This window comes from Magnolia sinica, chromosome 9 (assembly GCF_029962835.1).
Source record: "Magnolia sinica isolate HGM2019 chromosome 9, MsV1, whole genome shotgun sequence".
Taxonomy (NCBI): domain Eukaryota; kingdom Viridiplantae; phylum Streptophyta; class Magnoliopsida; order Magnoliales; family Magnoliaceae; genus Magnolia; species Magnolia sinica.
The window spans coordinates 1,766,929-1,791,070 of record NC_080581.1 but is presented as its reverse complement, the minus strand read 5'-3'; the positions used below and the strand labels follow the sequence as shown (position 1 = coordinate 1,791,070).

General features: G+C 39.7%; 2 protein-coding genes across 3 annotated transcripts; one reads left to right on the top strand and one right to left on the bottom strand.

Moving 5' to 3' along the window:
- The first annotated feature begins 10,329 nt into the window (after window positions 1-10,329).
- Window positions 10,330-11,090, top strand: LOC131256098 (uncharacterized). The gene has a single exon (XM_058257147.1). The coding sequence runs from the start codon at window positions 10,404-10,406 to the stop codon at window positions 10,968-10,970; it is 567 nt and encodes a 188-aa protein (XP_058113130.1). The 5' UTR covers window positions 10,330-10,403; the 3' UTR covers window positions 10,971-11,090.
- Window positions 11,091-11,741: 651 nt separating this feature from the next.
- Window positions 11,742-21,354, bottom strand: LOC131256615 (bZIP transcription factor RISBZ4). 2 transcript variants are annotated; one of them, XM_058257545.1, is made up of 6 exons: window positions 20,962-21,354; window positions 16,998-17,109; window positions 14,798-14,951; window positions 14,471-14,546; window positions 12,931-13,056; window positions 11,742-12,312 (listed from the first exon to the last, which is right to left on the bottom strand). In XM_058257545.1, exons 1-6 carry the CDS (start codon window positions 21,265-21,267, stop codon window positions 11,974-11,976), a joined length of 1,113 nt encoding a protein of 370 aa, XP_058113528.1. In that variant the 5' UTR covers window positions 21,268-21,354; the 3' UTR covers window positions 11,742-11,973. The 2 variants fall into 2 exon arrangements, with proteins under 2 accessions (XP_058113528.1, XP_058113527.1); XM_058257544.1 differs by having other exon boundaries at window positions 14,798-14,999; window positions 20,962-21,353.
- Window positions 21,355-24,142: the final 2,788 nt, after the last annotated feature.

The window sequence follows — 24,142 nt, the reverse complement described above, 5'->3', positions numbered from 1 at the left end:
TTCATTTCTGGCCTACAAATAGGGACCATGCCTAACCCATGGACCCAAAAAAAGTAAACCCAGGCTCAGCTCGTTGCCAGATGTGCCTGGGAGAAAGTGGACCAGCTTGACCCCAGGATATCCCAACTCTTAGGACATTGGGGAAAGTTGGGTTGGATTAGTAAACAGGCCGGGCTTGGGTCAAGATCATCCGTCCATTGCGCTTGCTTTGGCCCCTGTTCACAAGGGGTAATGGTGCAGTATTACGTGTGGCAATGGGTGGGCTTGGGTTAGTAACTGTGGCCTGTTTAAGTAAATGGGTTAGGCTCGGGTTGAATCCTACCCAACCCAATCGATCCATTGCGCTTATAAATGAGCCATAGACCAGATGATGTGACCAGACATCGTCGAGAGCTCCAAAGAGTCTTTTTAAACCACACATGTACATTGAATGGAACTGTTCACAAATGTCTTTTAACCATGCATTCTTCGATTGTGGCCTACAGGATGATTGGACTGGAGCCGCCCCTATAGTGGTCCTAGTTTCAAGCCCAGGCCCGCTTCGGGTCAAGTTAAGGCCCAAGCCCTACATAGCCAGCCTGTCAGGTCATTGCTAGAGCTGTATACGAGTTGAACTGAATCTAGCTTGGCCCAATTCAGCTTGGCTCCGCTCGGCCAGTAAGCGACCCGGCTTGAACTTGGCTTGGCTCGGTCTTGGAGCTTGATTCGCCGGCTCAGCTCAGTTCTACTCCATCAGTAACTTGGGCCAACTTGAGCTCGATTTTTCAAGCCTCTTAGGTAAATCAATTGTGAAATACTTCCGTAGAATGTCCAATATTTGTTTTACATCTTCTATGCAAAAATGTTCAATTCTCATAAGATTTTCTTGACTGTTACTCAAAAGGTCCAATAATGTATGTATATTGGACCTTTTGAGACAATTATAGGTCCTGGGAGGCAATTCTGATTGGTCAATAAAAATACATTTCAATAAGTACCAGTCTACAAGTTGAGTTTGGGTTTAAGTTTTATTCTTTAATATATAATGTATATTATATATTATAATATAAATAATATATAATTTATAATTTATATATATATATATATACACACACACACACACACAAAAGTGAGCCTAATCCAAGTCAAATTGATTTGAACCGAGTCAAGCTCTAAACAAGTCAAGTTCACTTTAGTTCGGACTCGGCTTAAAATTTTTTCAAGCTTAAAAAATCAGCTCAACTTGGCTTGGCTTGAACTCAATTTCACGCAAGTTAAGCTTTTTCGAACCAAGTGGAGCAAATTAATCGAGATAACTCTATTAATGTACAGCTCTATCCATCGCCACTTTGCATTACAATGCATTGTAGGACATTTGAGCCGTGTATCAGGAAAGACCCACCTGCTGTTCTTAGAGTTGCATGTTTTAAGGGGGGGTGGATGTAGGGCCAGAAAATCTAGTGAAAACTGGGGTGGTAAAAGGGATGGAATGGCCCATCTAAATCAAGGTTTGGGCTGGCCAACGGGTCCGTGAGCTGGATTGGGCCTCAGCTTATGGCCCAAAAATTAAATGGGCTGGATTTGTCTTGCATGTGCCTGTAGACCAGATAAGTAGGCCCTGTGGGTAGGCTGAGTCGTTGAATGGTGGGCTTGGCCAGGGTTGCTGAGATCATGGGCTGAGATGGTCCTGAACTGAGGCCCTTAGCCATGAGCCTGACTTGAAAGATGGGCTGAGATGGTCCTGGTGCTCCACGCCTGTTGAATGCGTTGGATGACATGTACAAGCACGGTGGACCCCACATCAGTAGGTTGACCTACACACAACATGGTGGATCCAGCCATAGAAAATAATGTATAACCATTGAAGACCTTTGAATTCACGTGGTGACCCACATGATGGTTAGATCAACTAAATCTCGAGTCTCTAACTTTCAAAAGAGGTTGACCCTACTTGTAAGTTAGATGCCATACAAATATCTTTACAGGCATCACTTGAGCACTTGTAGATTAATTTAAACTTATTATATATTATAAAATAAGATCTGAAAACATATAATTACTATTAATTAAAATGAGATGAATTAATTTTCAGAGCCCAAGGTAATTTTGAGCCTTGCCAAAAAATCAATATAACTGATTTTTAGTTGACATGAAACATATTAGTTGTCCACTTCTATAAGCTGTTAACAGTGAGTATGCGCATAACTAAGATACTTTTCGGGTATATGCTTTTGAGCCATCAGATGATATGTGAATTGTCTAAATCTTTCAAAATGTGTTCCTGTTCCTCGAAGGAGGTGAATAAAGGATGCCTCTATAACTTTTTTGAAAAGATTGTGTTCAGCTATTTTCATTAGCAGTTGTGCTGGTTTGGGGGACTTTTTTTCTCCAAAAAGAAAGTTTGGGCTCAACCCCAATATGCATGAATTAAAATAAAGTAATTTTAGTGTTGCACCCAAACAGGCTCAGGAGTGGGGATTAGGTGTGGCCTTGTGGGGCCACCTTGATGCATGTCTTCTATATCCACTCTATCCATCCATTTTGCCATATCATTTTAGCGTGACATTTAGGTATGGTTATATAATCCTTTCGGAAATTCTTCTCATTACCTGTCAGGAGAAATGATCCTACAAATAAAGTAATTATACGGTACAAAATCATATAAAAACAAATAAATTAATTCTATATACATACATATACATACTGTTTGTATAAGCCTTTATCTGTGGAGGTACTCTTGGCCCAATGAATTTCACTTATTTTAATGTTCCCATTGAAAGTAAGGATGGGATCATTTGTATGTGCCATATAAGAGGTGCAGAGTTGGCGATTCACAATCATTTTAGGTGCATGGCTTCTTCTAACTTACAAAACCAATCAATAATTAGAAACATGGGAATAACTTTCCTACTTTCATTTAGAAAAAGCAGTGAGAGGACTAGAGCAGGCTCAATTTTAGCGAACAACCCACAAAATTTAAAAACAAAAAGTGCCCTATCAATGTTGAATTGAGAAAGATCCCCAAGCGAAGAGGCGGAGGCCATGGACGATGATGAGGAAGGAATAATGACTACGAGAAGTGTGAGACAAATCATGTTAAGTTGGGTATTTTCATCTTGTTTTAGTGTTCGGGGGGTGATCATATTATTCTTTGTCTTATGGTTGGTTTACTTGTTTGTTGTTAGTTATGAAGTTATAATGATAGTTAGAGTTAATTTTAGTTAGTAAGACTTAGATACAGTTAAAAAGTCAACACCAAGATTAATTAAAGGTTAGGAGATTACAAAAGACTACTATTAGGACTAATTGTACAGTGTCCATTAAAGAGAATTCTCTAGAATTTAATGTAGCTTTTCATCTTGTATAATAGAAATTATGGAATTGGAAGAGATGGCTTACTTTTGTGCATTTGGTGAGTTGCCCCAAGACGATGATATGGCTTAAAAAACCAAACATTAGGTTTGTGTGCATTAGGTGGTTTTCCATTATCTTCTTTGGTGCAGAGTTGTGTGGGCCCCACCATGATGTGTATATTAGACATCCACACCAAAAATTCATTGGGTCTCCTTTAGGTTATATGATATCCCAAAAATTAGTTGTACCCAGAACTCAATTAGCCACACAATTTTAAAAGTGTGAAATCATGTCTAAAATATATAAAAGCCACTTGTTGGGGCCTGCTTGAGTTTTGGATACGGATGAAACTTGGTGCGACCCCTCATCCAAGTGGGATACGCACAATGGATGTATTTCTAAACCACATCTCAGTGGGGCGCCCTATAAACACTCATAAAGATTTCAAAGGGTTGATATCCACTCTCAACTGTTGTCTATGGCGTGGCCCACCTAAGTCATTAGCCTATTTTTAGGTTCGTTGCCCACCATGGAAGGGTGCGTCTAATTGGTGAGATGAATGTCCCTCACACATCACGTTGCAGCCTACAGAGCTCGACGTCATGGTAAGGTTCCCATGAGATCAACCTCATAGCACCTTTTCCCTACACACACCCTATGGTGGGCCCACACAAATAATTGTCATAGAATAAGCCTATTCTAACAAATGTAACAAAAGAACTAGTATCTAGATGTAGATTCATCGCGATGTCCCCCCACACACAAACGATACATAGGGAGAAGGAGAAAAGAAGAAAATTTTACATTTTATGTGGTTCATCACCTTGTGGGGTTCCGTTCATTCACTAGGATTGAATATCAACATACAACAACCAATGAAACCAGTTTGCATTTTCTTTTTGGGCCAGTATATATGGGCCAATACAACCATATCGCCTATAGATGAAGCCTGTCCTGATAGGTGAATATGTATTGATTTTGGGATGATACTTTAACCCTTCGCAAGTGCATGCACACGTAAGATCTCTCTCATGCACTTGTGCTCACTCACACACTCTCTCTAACACATGCACACATGCGGCCAGCTCAAAATACTTGGCATCTCTTCCAAGTGACAACTAAGATAAGCCATCCCCATGTGTTTGCTAAAATAATGCAAGTAATAGTTTTAAACTAAGTAATCCTTTGTTTTTTATTTGCTTTGCTAAAATAATGCAAGTAATAGTTTTAAAGTAAGTAATCCTTTGTTTTTTATTTGATTTTAGATCCCAGTTTTTGAATCATAGAAGAGGGTATTTCGTTAGACATCTACCTGACTACTAGATCTAGAACTAATAAAATACAATGCTTTCTTTCCCATCAGCATGCCACTTGTAGGAATATCTGATCTTTGAAAGAGGTGGGCCGGCCACACCGCTAGGATCACATGTGGTAAGAACCTGGCCATTCCACTCAGTAGGTGGCAATTGCATCAGTACACTTAGAAATCCATTGATTCCTAGAGTATCAACCACCTGGTGAGTGGACCGTCTTTTTTCTTTTTTCTTTTTTAGTCCACACCAGATGTCTTTATAGTGTAGGCCACAATTTTCATGACTCAGATGTGCTACACAGGTGAACGTGAAAGTTCACAAAAAAAAAAAACACAGCGTCGCTTGTGTGCCTATTTCACTTTTTAAACATGGAGCAACTTTATTTTAAGAAGCATGTCTGGTCACCGTGTCATTGTGTATGAAATCCACTCCGTCCATCATGTGAGTTAGCTCATTCTCAAACGCATGCACCAAAACAAGTCCGATCCAAAATTCAAACCACATGGAAAACTAGGGAAGGAAATGCCTACCAATTAGGGTTGAAAGCTGGGTGGGTTCAACCTGATCGACCCGACAATGGGTTGAGCTTGGGCAAGATGTATCGAGTCCGGTCTCAAACTTGGGCTATACAAACATCAACCTAACTTGGGTCGGGCTCAGGTTGAGGTCCTGGGTTGCCAGACCCAACTCGAACCCAATCAATATATAAGTTACTTATAAATTATAATTGCGTGTGGATTGTTTGTGTTAAGGGCATAGGAAATTCCAATACTATCATGTCTCATTGGTCTACATCATTTCCGATGACTCGAGCTAACACGATATGCCAGATTTCTGTCTCCCAAATAGATTGGGTGCTACACAACACGACTTTTAAAGGAGTATTTGTCCTATATTTTAGATTGTTTGTTTAGAAAAAATGAAGTTTTTTACGATAAATAACTGCATATATAATTAATAAAATCATAAATATAAAAAATAAGACGTGTATTGAAATATAATAAACTAATGTAATAATGAAAATATTAGCATGTATCCACCCAACTAATCCGACGGAGCCCACTTGGATTGGGCTTGGGTTGAGAATTCCTAACCTGAGGTTGGGTTAGGTAGGGTTAGGATTGAGGCATGGTAACCTTGAGTTGAGCTAGTGTTGAGTACCAACCCGACCCAACCTGTCGGACTTTCAGCCCTACTACCAATGAAACCTTCCGGGTCACACACAAAAAGGCCTCAAGGAACGTTCTCACACCCCCTCCATTTCTTATCTCACCTGAGCTTTTGTATCCCGTCTTATATTTTGGTTCATGTTCTAACATTATCTGCCACAAAATGATAAAAGCACTTTGGGTAGTGACCCTATCACAACCAGCTAGGTAGTGTTGGGTGTTGTGGGGCCACTGTGATATATTTATGTTATTCATGCCGTGCATGTATATATTATGCAAGCTTATTTTAGACCATGAGCCCAAAAATAAGCAAATAAAAAGTTCAAGTGTGGGCCATACCATAGAAAGCAGTGGTGGTTGAATGCCCACCATTGAAAACTCCTCAGGGGCCTTAAAAGATTTGGATAAATCTAATATTTATGTTTTTCCTTTTATCCACGTCAGTGCAGCCTTATGAAGAGGTTGGATGAAAAATAAACATAAGTTTCTACAAAGGATGTCATTATCTCTACAAATTCATGCAGTACTGTGGTCTGCTTCAGCTTTTAATTTGCTTCATTTTTCGGTTCGTGCCCGTAAAACACTTACATCATGGTAAGCCCATGCCTTAATGTATTTATGCATGCAGTATCATGCCGTCTATCCCCTGTATTAGATTATTTTAGTGCATGATCCCAAAAATGAAATATATCTAATTAGTAAGTGCACTGTGATATGGAAAACAGTAGTGATTGACTATTAATGGGTCATAAAAGTTTTGGATCAAGCTTATATTTGTTTTTTTTTCCTCATCTAAGCTTATGTGATGTTACGAGGGATTGGATGTCAAATGAACACCATGGATTCATTAACCTACGCAATAAGAAGTTTTTAATAGTAGGGCATTCAATCACTATTGTTTCCAAAATTATGGCCCACTTGATATTTGGATCTTCTTCATTTTTAGGATCATGCCCTACGATAATCTAGGAAAACATATGAACGAACTTGAATACATAATAAATACATCAAAGTGGGCCTCACGATAAGGCCTGGGTCACATACAAGGAAGCGGATTGCGTAGTGAGTAACTCAATACGCTAAGCATACTCTCCATGGGGTCCACCGTGATTTATATATTCCATCCACTCCTTACATCCATTTTAGCATATAATTTTAAGGCTTAAGCCCAAGAATGAAGTATATCCAAAGCTCAAGTAGGCCACACTACACGAAATAGTGTGAATTGAATGTCGACCGTTGAAAATATCTTGGGGTCCACAAATTTTGGATCAATACGATATTTGTGTTTTTCCTTCATCGGTATCCGTATGATCTTATGAATAAGTTGGATGACAAATAAACGTCACTGTGGACCCTAGAAAGATTCCCAATGTTTCCTGTGCTATGGTCTACTTGAGTATTAGAAATTATTCAATTTTGATCTCAACCATTAAAATGCGGTTGAAAAATGGATGGCCGGCATGGATGGATGACATCCATTCACATTGGGCTCAACAAAGTTTACTCAATATGATAATAGCGTACCTGAGTAACTCAGAACGCAATCCGATTTCCTCACTGGAAGCGGATCGTATACTGAGTAACTCAATCGAGTAAACTCTGTGGGGCCACCGTTATTTATATATTCCATCCACTTCCGACATCCGTTTTAACATATAATTTGAAGGCTTAAGCCCGAGAGTAAGCTCACTGGCTATTGGTGTTGGGGTCACCACCCAACGCACTCCGTACAGTGTGGATGCCATAAATACGCCACGGTGGCCTTACAAAGCTTTTTATTACGAAATCGGATTGCGTTTACTCAGTACGCTCTTATCGTACTGAATAAACTCAGTTGAGCCCACCCTAAATGTACGTGGTCTATCCACACCTTCCATCCGTTTTTCCATCTAATTTAAGGGGTTGAACCTAAAATTGAAGTATATCTAAAAATCAAGAGGATCGTATCACTGAAAACAGTGGGGATAATGATTTCCACCGTTGAAACAATTCTAGGCCCGAAAGTGATGTTTATTTATCATCCAACCTGTTGATAAGATCATGCAGACATGAATGAAGGGAAAAAATAAATATAAGCTTGATCCAAAACTTCTGTAGCCCACAAGAAATTTTCAACGGCAAACATTAAATTCAACTGTTTCCTGTGGTGTGGTTCATTTGAACATTGATATTCCTCTGTTTTTTGGCTCTGGCCCTAAAACTATCTAAGAAAATGGATGGACGTAGTGGATAAAATACATAAATCCTGGTGGACCTCAGTGAGTTTACTCAGTACGCAGTCCGCTTCCTTTTATTACACGGGCTCCGTTGTCGCAGCAAATTCAGGTATTTTAAATATTAGCACTTGCGTCGCATGCACACGGTTCCAACCTGCATACCTACTAAAATAAAGATATATTATAGTCGTCCAACATCTATGCAAATCTCCAGAAATTTTTATTTATTTATTTAAATAAGAAAAGTGTTCGGACGAAATTTCCATTAGAAGGGAGAATCTCACTTCCCATTATTTTCAAACAAGAGATTTGCTAAGCTGTACCAGTCACCGAATGCACACGCACACATGCCAGCGTGGCATACGGGTGGAATATCCAAGCCATTATCCATCATAAGGATCTCATCGTCTAATTACCTATATAAAGGTGGTCCACTAAGTTAGTATGTCATGATGTTAGAAATAAATGCATGGATTAGAAAACTTTAGCCATTCTTTCACAACCGTACAATTCTTCAGTTAGTTGTGGCCCACATGATTAATGGACCGACCTGATTCTTGGGATAGGGAATCAAAATATTGGACCTCTTCTGTTGAATAGCTTGGATTTTACCTCCGTGAGTCACGCTGGCATGTGTGGTGGTCTGTGCATTAGCTGACTCGTACACGCGCGTGGATTTAGCAAAGTTTTTGGGCGAATACTCCCGTGTTAGTTTACCTCCATTTCGAAAACGGTGGTGATTCATCCTTCTTACACGTGGCACTCGTACTGCCAACCAGAACACCTTACTTGTGGGCAAATCTCTAAAATCACACTGGTTGAGTAATCCTAACCGTCTGATTGGTTGCAATCAAATGGGTTGTTAAAATAAAAACTCTACGTTGTCCAATTCATCCGAGTCGACTCAGATTCAGTAGTACCCTTTCACTCTCTCTCTCAGGCGAGTCACGATTCCACTCGAGACCACGAGTTGAGCAGATTGCATGCAACATCCAACACCTCTGATAGGATGGCCCACCATGAGGATAGCTTACAAAAAATAAAAAATCATCCTAATCTGCTCTTCAGGTGATCCACCCAATTGAAAACAATGGATACTATCAGTATAATAAAAATATAAGCGTGGCCCACCTGATGGGTAAATGAGGCTGATCCTTGTGATGGTGCCTATGTTTTGGATGGGTTGGATGTTACACACACATGATAAGATTGAAATTGTCTACTTGATTGTGTCCAATCAAAGGGCTGAGTATTGACCGAGTTGTGATTAGATCGACCCTTTTGGAGCCTCTGATGAAATACCATCTAGTCGAGTCAACTCAGCTGAGTCAAGCCCAGTTTTTTTTTTTTTTAAATTTTACCGGTTCATTTTCTGGCCATGAAAATGTATTGTTAGGATCATTTGGCCAAATGAATGGTTTAAATTGACGATTGGACCTATTTTCTATGATGGTCGTTTGATTTCAAACGGATTCAGATTATTTTTTCCATGTTGCTAAGGAAGATCCGGTTCGATTGGATGGACGGTCCTGATCATTTGATTGGAGAGTTCATTGTCCAAATGCAACTCATATAATTTAACAAAGCTCTGCTAAAATCTAAATGTCATTTTAGTCAGTTTCAAAATAACTCTATTTTTTTAAAGAAAAAAATGCCAACCCAGTGTTGACACGTGGAGGAATCTGATTGGATTAGGTGGGTCCCACTCATGCTTCAAGGAAGGTGCATGGCTACATCGAATCTTAATACGCGGTGGACAGCCTTTTATTGTCTCCCGATTCCCCTTCATGGATCTCACGAGCCAAGTACACATACATTGTCTATTACTATTGCTTGAAGCTCTGACGGAGTACGGAACATCATAAACATTCATACACCCACAGTACACGTGGCATACATCTACCTCAATCCATCCCAATAAAAACATGGGCCCTACATTGGATGGGCATAGCATCACAGATCTTATTGATCGGACGGTTCTAACTATCAAAATTGGACATTTTCTTTCTGAACTTCAAATGCTTGGTGACAACCCAGAAATCGGTTAGGATTTGTTTGGTCTTTTGGGGCCCACTATTTGAACGTTTGAACGTTTTGGATTGAAATACATGTGTGTCACACGGGTACAGTCGTTGTGTACATGCATGTGCTATGAATCTATTATATGCATTCATCAGCCAGGAAATAGCACGCATGGCTTCCTTCAGTGGAAATGGTATTTTATTAGCTCTCCCTCTATATAAGAGAAATGCACCCACAACATGGAAACAGAGTCATCAGGTGCAAGGAACTGTATCTGAACTGGTTCAATTACAAAAGAAAATTACAGTTTTAAGTTCTTCGGTGGCAGCCATCGACATTTTGTGAATATGATCGACATGATTGGCAATTTTTACCGATTCATCGGCGATCTCCTCCAACCATTAGTGGCCCCACGTAATAGATTGGCTCAGCTCAATGCTGATGATGGTTCGACCGGTTCGCATGGTTTGGCCCATCTCGACGATCTGGCCGCTAGGGCGCTGACTGCAGTTTTTGGTATGGATGCCGAGGGGAGAATAAGGAAGGAGACGGCACGTTGTGTGGTGGAGAAGCTTGGTTTGATCGGTGGCGATGAGGATGGATATGGGTTCGAGCTTGTCGGTGGGCCGGAAGATGAGCTCCTGCGGGCCGAGGAGATTGTGGGTGGAGCGGAGGAGGAGGATGGGCCGCAGCAGCGTGTAGAGCTCCTGCGGCAGGCCTTCATGGTGTTTGACGAGGATGGTAATGGTTTTATAGAAGCTGTGGAGGTGAAGAGAGTGTTGGAGTGTCTTGGGCTGGCTAAAGGGTTGGATATGGGAGAATTTGAACGGATGGTTGAGATGGCGGATTTGAATTTTGATGGGAAGGTGGATTTTGATGAATTTGAATTGATGATGGGTGAAAAACATAAATAAGGAAATGAAGATCTTTGATTGCTTGTGTATACATTTCGTGACTTTGCATGTAAAAAAATGTTTTAGGGTGCGTTTGATTGCACCAAAGTCAAGAACTTTTTAACCATGAAATTTCATGACAAGTGGTGCAACCAAACGCGCCCTTAGAGATTAAATTCTCTTTCATGTATTGTTTTGAGTAGGATTTGTGTATGTTTACTCATCCCAAGTGATTTGTGGGGCCCCACACAGTAGATTTCAACCTCTAGAAAGCGTGGGCCCCAAACCTCACTACAGTCAGTGCATGACTACTCAGTTTATGCTCTAAATACAATCACTTCTCCTTTGACGAGGGGGGATTGAAATTGGGATTAAACTATAGAAAAATAGGATCTTTTCTTGGTACATGATTCAGCATGTGGGGTCCATGGTTCAGTTATCCAGACCATTGATATGATGGGGCCCTGTGTGGATGAGAGATGCTCCAAAAATCTTCCAGATGTGAAGGTTTCTAACCCTTCAATATCCATCCTAGTTTCAGCTGATGGGACCATTGCAGTTTTTAATTCTTAGCCGTCTAATTTCCATGCTTGTAAAAACAACTCTCTCTCTCTCTCTCTCTCTCTCTCTCTCTCTAAATATTGATGATGTATCTGTATATGTACGTATATGTAAATGTAAACATCATCTCTATACTACTATTAGCTGGCCCAGCACAACTAGGTTTGGCCCCACCCGGCCCATTTACTTACCAGCCGTCCAAAGTTCTAAAACTAACAAAAATCAACAAAATAAGAGATCAAACCATTAATTTACTGTCTTTTCTAATTATCAGAAATGAAAAGGGCACAAAGCAAGCAACATTGTTTTAACATAAAATTCAAACACAGGGAAGAGGATAACATGAAATCTCTACTAACCATTTCATAGCCATGCAGCCCCCTACACTTCAATTTTCAGTGTATACACTGCATCAATGTCGTACCTGTGTCGGACCCACATACTGTAGGTAGCGTTGTAGGCCTCAGATCTGCTTGGATACCGGAGTTACTTGTGCATCCCACGGCCAAATCTCGGACCCACAGCTCAGTGCCTCGCCGGAAATCCTGTTCTGCAAATGTTCCAAGCTTGCGATCCTTTGCAACTGCGTGATGTTATTCACTCTGGTCCTGATATTCCCATTGGGGGTGTCGCCATTTTCTAATACGACAGTCGGGATCTGTCCGCAGACAGAGACACCTATGTCTGGGACTCCTAAACGGCGGGCATTGAGTGATGGGGATGGTGGGGAATGGTTTTGAAGCAGGTGATTCAAGCTGCAAGTCAGAGAGCCTCTGGCAACCATGTCCTCTGCCATTTTCACCTGAAATCCACAATTCGAGTTCATTTAGAGATTGGTTTTTTACACAGATTCAGCTTCTGTTTATAGCATCTGTTGTCGAATTGCAGTCCAACTCCACCGAGATCACAAGTAGCAGTTCCCAAACTGAATCTCAACCATAAGTAAAACAGAAAATGGACATTCTGTTCTCTAGGCCATTCATCAGGTAGGCCCCACTGTATATCTGTTGCGCCGGCAAACCAGGCCATGTTCTCTAGGCCATTCATCAGGTAGTCCCCACTGTATATCTGTTGTGCCCCCAAATCAGGCCATGTTCTCTAGGCCATTCATCAGGTAGGCCCCACTGTATATCTGTTGCGCCCCCAAATAAGGCCATGTTCTCTAGGCCATTCATCAGGTAGGCCCCACTGTATATCTGTTGCTCCCCCAAATCAGGCCATTCTGGCCATCAGGTGCGTGACGTGTCCATTGAGAATTGGACAGTTGGAAAAAGAAGGCCAATTGTCCATATTTGTCTAGACAGCAGCCACATGAAAGACATGGCCCACCTGATAAATGGTCCGGCTCTCGCAAGCCTACTCTCACTAGTAAAGCCTCAGCGCAGGCTCAAATGCATGTATGTAATAGACAAAGGTGTACCTTCATTCTCAAAGCTTCCACATCTGATTTCAGCACCCGATTATCCGTAGCGGCTTCATTGAATTGTTGACTAGCATCCGTCAGCTGCTTGTATAGAGAAGCATTTTCTCCTCTCAGTTGATCGACCTAAGCAAATAGATTGAAGTTATTGAATTATGGAAAAGGAAATGAGAATTGGTTTTGGTGTACCGTATCAGTCACTACCGAAACAGGGCTGTATCAGGCCGATACTGATGGATGAAACCAATCCATATCCGGTGATATGTTCCTGTTTCAGATAATACTTTAAACCTTGGCAAAAATCTCCTTGAACTTCTTCTAGCTGTTAGAGTATACAGTCTTCGATGTATGTCTGTACATATGATATTACAAAAGATACACCATTATCTCAAAGGATATAGTGCATCACATACACTGAATATATGTGCATTGCCACATTCAAATATACTGCAATTTACATACATCAAAAGCTGCATTAGCATTCAACACAATAGGCAATGTTCTGTTCTTCCATCATAAATAAATCTCCAATTCCCTCTACCATACTTAGACTCGGCTATTGATTTTCGATAAAATGCAATTAGCATTTTGTTAGATTTTCATGTTTCTGATTAGAGTGAATTCATCTAAATGAATGTCAAATTACACAATAAATACTAAAAAAGGCTGTGAGATAACATTTTACATGTTTCAAAGCCGGCTGTCCAAAGTAATTTCTTTGAGAATCGGTTTGTTTGTTAGATCATGGAAAATAGGAAGAAGAATGAAAATCACAACACTATTCATTTGGGTGGTGATCAACGGTGCCGATCTTCTTTCATTTCACTCACCCAAATGAAGAAAAGAGTGTTGTGAGACTGAGAATCACAATGGGAGAGTGTTCTTCCTTGTAGAAGAACAAGTCAATGAGACCAATTCATCCGCAGAAGACTCCTCTATTTCAAGAGTTCAAAGCACCTCAACAAACTCCACTTGTTTAGGAGTATATCTAACAACTTTTCAATTTTGAATGCATACGTTGTATAGGCAACTAAGTAGGATAACAGTTAAAGTTCTGTTCTATTCAAAATCTATTTAAAGTCTTTATATACGTACAACAAAATACAATAGAAATTCAATCCTTCAGATATTCATCAACTTGAGTATATTTCTATATTCCTAACAGCAGGTGGTTTTCTGTGTTTTCTTTTGATTTTTTCATATTTTTTCTATTGTTTCTTGTTTTATTTGTAATGAGATTTCTACTTCCCTTCTATAGATATCCAATCCACAATACTCTTGGTCTGATTACCAACTCTCCCAAGGTAAAATGCCACATCAATCCCCTCCTTAACCTCGATTTTTAATGGTTCAGAAGTAGTTTTGAGAATAAATAACATGAATTCTAATAATAACACAAAATGAAAACATATTAGAAACTTTATCAACAAGCCAATGTAGTGATGACCCAGGATCTCCACAACAAATGGCTAGGATCAAGAGGGCCTCGTGTCCATTGATCCAGTAGAAAATCACCCACCACTTCGAATATACTTGATACCTGTGATTCAAGATCAGCCAAATGCGCTTGCTTTCTTCTTCTTGATCGTCTAGCAGACTCCCGATTGGACACCTTTCTACGATCATCACAAACAAAAAACAGTTGCGAACGATAGAAGATTAATGCTAGTAACCCAAATGAAGATAATTCATGGGGAAACAGTTACAAGTGTGATGGAAGACTTGTATATGAATCATCAACAACTGGAATTTTTACTTAGGATGCGTTTGGTTGCACCATATATCAAAATTTCATTATATTTGGTGCAACCAAACACACCTGTACCGACTGTTGAAACAACCAAAAGAAATGCTAGTGTGTACGTACCTTCTCATGCTCCTCAAATCGATGCCATCCTTGCTTTGCTCACATGGCCCAGCTTCATCATCATCATCCGACTGCTCCCTGGAAGAACCGCTCGTTCCTCCTTGTCCTTGATTATCTCCACTTTTAAGCTTATGAGGCGAAATCGGACTTCCAGCTGAACCAGTGTATGCAACTGTTAAACCGCTACATGCGGATGCAGGGCCTACAAAACCATACTCTCCAAAGAATCAAACACTGACCAAATAGGTGAAAGGAGCTATGATATGTATTGATGTTGAGAAGCACCAATTTCAATTTTACATGGCGCACCTTATGATGCGTTTGGATGCACTGATCAAATGAATTGCATTAATGAAAATGACTGGATTGCAATCACTTATTGCAGTTCCGTTCCGTTCAAGTCCAACGTGAAAGCATTGTGATTGCAATTAGAACTATAGCCCCTCAATATGAACACTAAATAGTGTAATCTCAATTGGGTCATTTCCACTTTACTGAACAGATTATCACAATTTAATTCATTGGTGCATTCGAACACGAGCTTATATTTGAATCTAAATGACAAAACAGAGGATTTTCCATATAGAATTAATGACATGAAAAAGAGCAAGAGATGCAAGATGATAGCAGTCATCCATCAATACGATGTTGGCATTTTCTTTTGAGGTGCATTTGGTTGCAAGAAATATCATGAAATTTCATGATTAATCACTCTATTGGTGCACCCAAATATTTGCCTCCTGCCTCCTTTCTTTGAAAGACATGGAATCAGTGGATCATCTCTTCACCTACTGCCCATTCGCTAGAGTATGTGGGATGGCTTTCTAGGCTTTTTCAAGGTCCCATGGGTAATGCGAGCTCTATCAAGGGGAGGGCCTGGGAAAAAGGCAGGTCGAGATGGCAGCTAGGCCTGCTTGCCAGTCTTTGGAACCTTTGGGGAGAGAGGAATAATCGCTGCTTCCGGAGTCGCAGTGATTTTCTTTTTGAAGTTGTAAGGAGCGCTTTTATGTATATCAAGGTGTTGGATTCCTGAGTTTTTTTGGGTTCTGATTGTTCTAGTTTTTTCTAGCTGATCTTTGTTTTCTCTTTGGCATTTTTGGCTTTCTTAATAAAAATTAGTAATTCTCAAAAAAAAAAAGAAAAAAAAAAAGGAGTACAAAGTATCATGAAGTTTCATGTATTAGTTGCAGCCAAACGTGCCATCAGTTTAAAAACTGCTTTCAAAAGCAGACTACCAACTTCCAACAATGGCATTCTTCACAACTTCTTGAACAAAATGAAAGAGATATCTCATTTTAAATGGAAACTAAGAGAGAAATTTCATTTTAGATGAGAAAGAAACAGCAGCATCTGTTACAGTAAACATTAGGTGGGCTATACATAGGTAATGCATTTGATCAAACTGGAGAACCCTAATTTCAGTTAACTTGTTTCCGTGTATATATATATGAGTCATGCTCCCCTGCGCACCTACGCACGTGCGCACCTTTGCACACGTGTCATGGGTGTCTAATCTGAACGGTCCATGTGATGCGGAATTCCATGAAACCTCATGTGACAAATTTTCACCCTGATCTAAAATTCTGTTGGGCCATAGAAAAGAGAAATGCAAATCAAGGGAGGAAAATGTTTTCATTTTTCATGGCCATCAAATTTTTCGATCAAAGTAAAACTTGGGCCCGGGGGGTTTCACGAGGTTCTGCTTCACATGAACGGTTCAGATTTTGGATCTACATCACGTAGGATGGGTTCTCAAAAAAGTTCGTACGTAGTACGTACGAACTGGTTCGCAGGTGAGCGTTTCCGATGTATCTATATTACAAGTTAATCTACACTACGAGTATAGAACCCTAATTTCAGTTCAAATAGGCAGAAATAACAATCCAAATTACTAAAGAGTTTTCAGATTGGATTAGTGGGGCCCATGGTTAATTGATCCAGACCGCTGATTCTCCCATTGCAGAAGATCTTGGGCCTTTTTTTAACAGTTCAATGGGTCGCAATTTGAAATCAAATCTCATTCGAGGATATGTTTGGGCCATGATCCATCGAAACAGATAAGCGATCTGGACCGCTTGATATTGTGGACCCCACTTGTAAACACTAAGAGAAAAAGAGTGTACTGTCCATACATTCTCAGTTATGATTTTCTCTTGCTTGAATGCGGAAAACTACTGAAATGTGAGATACATGGACATACCACATATTGATGATTGGGAATCAATGGTCGGAGAAATGCTTGAATGCCTGGCTGTTGGATTCTGTGTCCACATTCGTGGGGGACCACAAGCTGTAATGCTGCTTACCGTATCCTGTCTTCATAGTAAAATATCTTAAAATACATCGCCATTAATAAACACATGCAATTGGGTTTGGAAATCTTTGCCACCTTGGTGATGTTAATCTTCAACGGACTCTATTGGTGATTATGAAAGTTGATCCAAACCGTCAGTTAGAACGACCGCATCTTGGATAAGGCATTGATCAAAATCCAGATTGAATCAGGTGCTTCTTAGTAGCTTAGAATGTCTGGTTAATGGGATGGTCAATACAACATTAGCCTCTTTTTTTTTTTCAACCTTCATGGCTGAAATTCATTGACCGTCGAACTGATGTATACTTTTTTGCATGGTTCAGATCACCGAATCAATCTGAGCTTTGGCCAATGGCCTATCCAAGAGGTGGCCACTCTAATGGATGGCCCTGATCAATGAAAACATTGGCCGATTATGCTGGTGAAGACGGTCGAAGGCTAACACATTTCACTAATGTGGTGAAGGTACACAAAAACCCCTTTGTTAAAAAACAGTTTCTGCCAACTATGGGAAAATTATAAGTGAGGAATGATGACATCGGTTTGAATGTGTGGTGAAAATTACCACATGTAGGAGCTGTGGGTGACCACCCGGGATGTATGAGTGCCATCAAATCCGTCCATTAGATGTGCCGCGTATGTTAATCCTAGATTCTAAAATCCCAGCCCAAACAGTAACAAAGGTGGACCACACCAAGGGGAAAAATGGGGGAGATTGGGGAAGGTGACAGCCACTTCCAGATGGAATGTGGGGTCACTGTATTGTGTGTATGCCATCCAAACCATTGACCAGGTAAGCCCCACCTGGATGAAGAGATATACCAAAAACTCAGGTGGGCCACACCTTATGAATATATAGTTTTTTGGTGTGTTTGTGCATTGCTTCATTGGTGTGTCCCACCTGAGTTTTGGATCAGGATAATTCTTGGGCCGTACAGTGAATATGAGGGTTTTCACTAGATGCATGGCTTTGATTCCAAATACAAATCACGGGTGGGCCCACGGAGATCAAACATATGTTGATCATTCCTTATAAAGGACGTACATGGGCTCCACATAGATCCAACACATGGTGGGTGGGCTCCACATAGACCTAACGTATGGTTGGTCATTCCACATGATAAAGAACTACATGCTTTGGATGTCTGAAAACCACCTGAGACTTAGGGCCTAGAATTGCAGCTCTGCAAGCCAGGGCGAGGAGAGACTTGTCCAAGCCCAGACCCCGCTCTATCTAGGGACCAGACCAGGTTCCAGACTCACGCTGGCCCAACTCACTAGCAGATGCAAAACTCAAATGAGCCACACCACAAGAAACTGTGTGGACAGGAAAGGCCGCCATTGAAACCTTCATGGCCGACCGTGATGTTTATATGCCATCCAATCCTTTCATCAGGTGACTTCCCTTCATAAACACAAATATCAACGTCATCCAAAACTTTGGTTAGCAATGCCCATATGGCATGGCCCACTTGAGTATTGTATAAGCCTTTTTTTTTAATTTAAATCATGTCTAACATAATGTGGATCAAATTATTAATTCGTGGTGCCGTTGCCGTTAGGGAAGACGGCTGAGAGATTTTTATATATATATATATATATATATATATATATATATATATATATATATATATATATATATATATATATATAAATTTTCTTTTTTTCTTCCTTTGCATGTGCGCCTTACAAAAACTATTGTATGGTTGGATGATTTTGACTGTCCATCCTGTGGGCTCTATTTTGATCTCCCGTCATCCAATGATAATGCTCAGAAAATTATCCTGACTATAGATTTTATTGGGTTGAATGTGAACCATCAAATGCTTTCCTTAATTTGCAATGGTCATATGAAAAATAAAAACCCAAAAATATATCATTCCAAAACTCATGTGAGCCACGCCATGTGATTATAGAGGTTATAAGCATGATTTTATGTGGTATGGCCCGCCCAAGTCTTAGATCACACATTTTTGGATAAGTCTGGGACAAATAGCTCTTCTTCTTCTTTTTTTTTTTTTTTTTTTTGGTTATATGTCAAATAATTGTTTCCCTTTTCATTATTACTAAATAATTCTATCTTTTTTTTTCATAAAAAGTTATAAAACACCTTGTTTAATTTACATTAAAGTTGACTTTTAAAGAGACATTGACCATTAACTTCAACTATTGACCATATAAAATAATGCTTTTACCTTTTACTCTATAGAGACGAAATAAATTATCATTTTACTCCTATGTAAATATAAAAATATTACCCTTGAAATTTTGATGATTTTAATGCACCATTCAAATGATATAGAGCAAATGACATGGATGCCCACTATTGGACAATCCAGATCATGTAACCATGTAGGAGCCCACATACCCAAGTAATGTATATCTCATTCAAAATGAAAATTTCACTCATCTTTATTAAGTTAAAAGTAGAAGTGTTATTTCACGTCGTGAACAACTGAATTAAAAAATTAATCATTTTCCTTTAATAGTCAACTTTGAAAGAAATTAAGTATAAAATGTTATATAATCATATATAAACAAAAATAAAATATTATTCGACAGTATGAAAAAACAAAGAAAATTTTTATTTGTAATAAAAATGAAATAACATAGGCCAAAAAATCTTTTCGTGGATGTCGGCCCTACATGATAGTAAGATCGACATAGCTAATAAACTATACGAGGCCCACCATGGATAATGTATCAAACCACGTCGTCCATTCATTTTTTTAATCATCTCAGAGCATGTCCCAAAATTCAAAAATATGCAAAACTCAAGTGGACTACACTCCTGGGAAAGTGTGAATTGAACTTATATTATTGAAAACTTTACGGGTCTAGGAAGTTGGTCCACAAAATTAAGTTTTGGATGAAGCTATATTTGTATTTTCCCTTCATCTGTATCTTTGTAAACTTGTAAATAGGCCGATAACAAATAAACATCACGGTAGGCCCTAGAAAGATTTCAATGGTGGACGTTATTATCCCCACTGTTTCATGTGATGTGGTCCACTTAAGCTTTTTTATATGGTTCTATTTTGTACTAAGTTCTTAAAATGAGCTGAAAAATTAGATGGACGGCATGGAAAAGCAAAATTAAGCAGGACCATAGGCATGGTTGTACAATAATCATATTCTATAAAGTTATAAAGTTATTGGGAGCTTAGATGGAAAGAAAGAAAACAAAACAAAACAAATGGAAGTCGGCGAACTATTAGAATAGTACAACTACTCATGTAGGGCCCACCTTTACTCCATCCACACCCCGTCTTTCAAAGACCATGTTGATATAAAAAATAATAATAATAATAAATAATTAAAAAAATCAGGTGGGCCACCCCATGGGGAACAGTTGGGATGGAGAAGCCTCTGTACTGTTAAAACATTACAGATTTTATGTGAGGCCCATCATTTGCTTAACATGTCATCCAATCCATTCATAAGATCTGGCCCACAACCATGAATGGAAAAATCAAAAATCATCCCATTCCAAAACTCAGGTAGGCCACAGAACGCGATTTTAGAGGTTTTAAACACGATTTTACATGGTGTGGCCCACCTAAGTTTTAGATCTGCTGATTTTGGAAATTTAAGGAGAACATGAGGCAACCCAAATGATCCACGGAGTGGATGTGGACGCTACACAAGAATCAAAGTATTGTTCCAAACCGGTACGTATCGCCAAGAATCGTCGATGAACGATACAGCAGTATCGGCCAAAACAACCCGATACAGAGAGATGATTGGCTGATGGAGCGGTGCCCGATAACACCGATTTTAAACCTTGGGCCGTACATCAAGGTGGGCCCCACACACATAAGGTTATTCTAAAAGAGAAGAAAGAACGAACCGTGCAGTTGTTGCCGGAACCGAAACTCAAATCAGCACAGGAAACGTCTACTCCATCTGCGCTGAAAATCCCGCCACCGTTCCTTCGCTTCTCCTCCTCTTTCGAAATCCGATTCTCGTTTTCCTGTTCTACTCCCATCTCCAGCCCCAGCAGCTCATCCAGGTCCGGTCCCAAGCCCCAAACGCCACCTTTCATCCCTGGAAAGCCCTCGGGAATTCCGAGATTCCTCGATAAGTCCTGATGGTGCTGCTGATGCGATCGATTCGCGCTGCGACAGAGCAGATCTTCGTTCGAATTCCGCTCCATTTATTATGCCAATATCTGCTTACCTGGTGCTGGATTTTTCAAAGGATGTTGGAAGAGAGAGAGAGAGAGAGAGAGAGAGAGTAAGATCGGGTGGGAAAAAAGCACGATTGTGTAATTCCGTCTCCTTTTGCAGGAATTTTTACTAAAATGCCACCGCCCGCCAGGGTTGCAATTCGAGTCGGGCTCGACCCGACCCCGATTAGCCCAACCCGAATTTGAGGTTAGGTAGGGTTTGGCTGATCTGGAGCCAAGGCCCAATCTTAGGTTGGGTTGGTCTTAGTTTGAAGTCCTAAACAACCCAACCTCATATGCAACACATGCACAAGAGCCATCATACAACGTTTGACACTAGGGGCAAATAGACATTTTTGCCCACATAATTAGCTTTAAGAAACCAACTGTTTTTTAGATTCTACGGAATATTAAATAAGATTTTGTATATAAATTGAGGATATTTATGGAATTTGAAATTTTCAGCTCTACCCATTTTATCATGATCACTTTGTAACATTCAAGTATACTTATTCTGTCTTTTTGTTTCTCTCTTCCCTTTAAAAAGGTCTTTTTCTCTCTCTCTCTACCTGCATTGCACATTTCACTAAAATCATGACATTTATGACAATAGGATTTATAATTGGATCTATCATGACTATCTTTAAACATTCTTTCTTAGATTTTTATAATATTAATAAGTTATGTCTACTTCTTTAGAGATCAGTTGGTAGCCACTTGAAAAATCAGTTCATATTATTTTTTTATTAATAAAATATTAGAGCTCGTAAGAATTATTATTTTTTAAATTACTTTAGCAAAATATTAATCTATAATACATAATTATCATTAATTAAAATGACATCAACTAATTTTTTAAGTTGCTATCAAAGCTATTGTTAATTTATCTATTCATATATGATAATTGTAGATTTTATTTTGCTAATTGAAATTTGAGTAACTCTTTTTAAATTTAAGTACAAAAAATGAAAGGGACAAACCTCCGCTCTCTGCACTAATACAGAGTTATCTTGATCATTCAAATTATAGGTCCCATTGTGAATGGAACATATATCTAGAAACACATTAATCTAGCAATTTCTAACGATCCAACCATAGTTATTAAATGGGTGATTAAAAGTAAAACAATAAGTAGTCCAAATTGGAAGTTTTAAATTAGATTGTTAGTTTAATATTATCAATGTGAATTTTAAGGCCATGCCCAATTCCCATTTGATTCAGCAATCTGGATTGCGGTACAACTATGGCATGTGTATGGATGAAGAGTCACCATCATTTTTTTAATTAGGTAATAGTGACAAGTGTTGTGGGGCCACCATGACACATATTTTATCCATATTGCCTGTCTATTTTGCCAGTTCATTTTAGTGCATGAGCACAAAAATTAAACAAACCCAATACCCGAGTCGATCACACCATAGGAAATTGTGATAATTATATGCCTACCATTAAAACTTCTCGGGGCCACAAAAGTTTTAGATCAAGCTGATGATATTTGTTTTTTACTCTTCATCAAGGTCTGTATCAAGCTGATATTTGTTTTTTACTCTTCATCCAGGTCTGTGTGATTTTACGGACGGACGGATGGCTAATAAACATCACAGTGGGCGCTAGGAATGTTTCAATGGTGGGTGTCACTATCCCCACCATTTCCTATGGTGTGGCCTACTTGAGCTTTAGATATGTTTCATTTTGGGCACAAACCCTAAAATGATCAGGAAAAAATCGATGGATGGCGTGGATATAAAACAAGTACATCAAGGTGGGCCCCACAGCGCCTGCCAATCCCCTATTTTCATGTGCGAGTAAGAAAGAAAGAAAAATGAAGACATTGATACTCTGTCAGAGTGTGAAGATCCGTGCACTTGCACACTTGGATTGGACACGTGGCATTAGTGTACTTGATCTATCGTCCAGATCATGGATCCCACCATAAACGGCTACAATCCAAAAATCCACCGCACGTAGATTGTTTCGTATCGTTCGTGGACGATACCGGTACGGATCGGGCGATACTTCAAACCTGCTAACCTCGTCCACTTGTAAAGACTGCGACAGCATTGGAATAAACAACTTTAGTAAGCGCACACGCGCGTGTACAAAAAGCTCATGTACACGCCACGCATGTACCAGCATGGCAAGATATGTACTAGATCCAATCCGTCCATCAAAATGGGACCCCCATCTTAATTACCTAGCCAAAGAATAATTTTGGTCCATCGGTTATCTGGGCAACAGTTAGTAGAAAATGTACGGATCTCAAAGTCTTACGAGTTGGACGCGGATTCGGTGGATACTTCTGTGATGTATGCGTTTTATATCCACGCGGTCTATCCATTTTAACCAATGCACCATGCTGGCATATGTGTGGCGTGTCATGAGCTTTATTGCACACGCGAGAGCGTAGCAGAGCTCTTGTATAAAACTCGTTAGTGGCAGTTTTGGAAATTTAATAGAAATCAGGGGCATTGATGGGAGTAAGGGAGGTTGATGGTGGTTGATGTGGACTCGCACCTACTATCAAAGTAGATTCTTGCATGCATGTAAAGGCTCTTTCTTTTGTTGGCATTCGCCTCTCCACCTTCAGTTCCAGCTCCCTGCTTTTTCCTGCTTTTTCATCCCATATTTGCCAATACTACCCTCGGCATTGTCACACAACTACAATTATACCGTTCCCCAACGAGCACGTTACTCCAGGAGTCAGGGCAGTAGGAAAAGCAGAAACAATCACCTACAAGCAAGGTACTGCAATGTATGGTACATCACCTTTTTTCCTTACAATATGCCATCATACAAGAAATCAGTACCATCAAAATAGTAGATCCCGCCATGGAGATTATATATTACGAAAAAATAACAATAT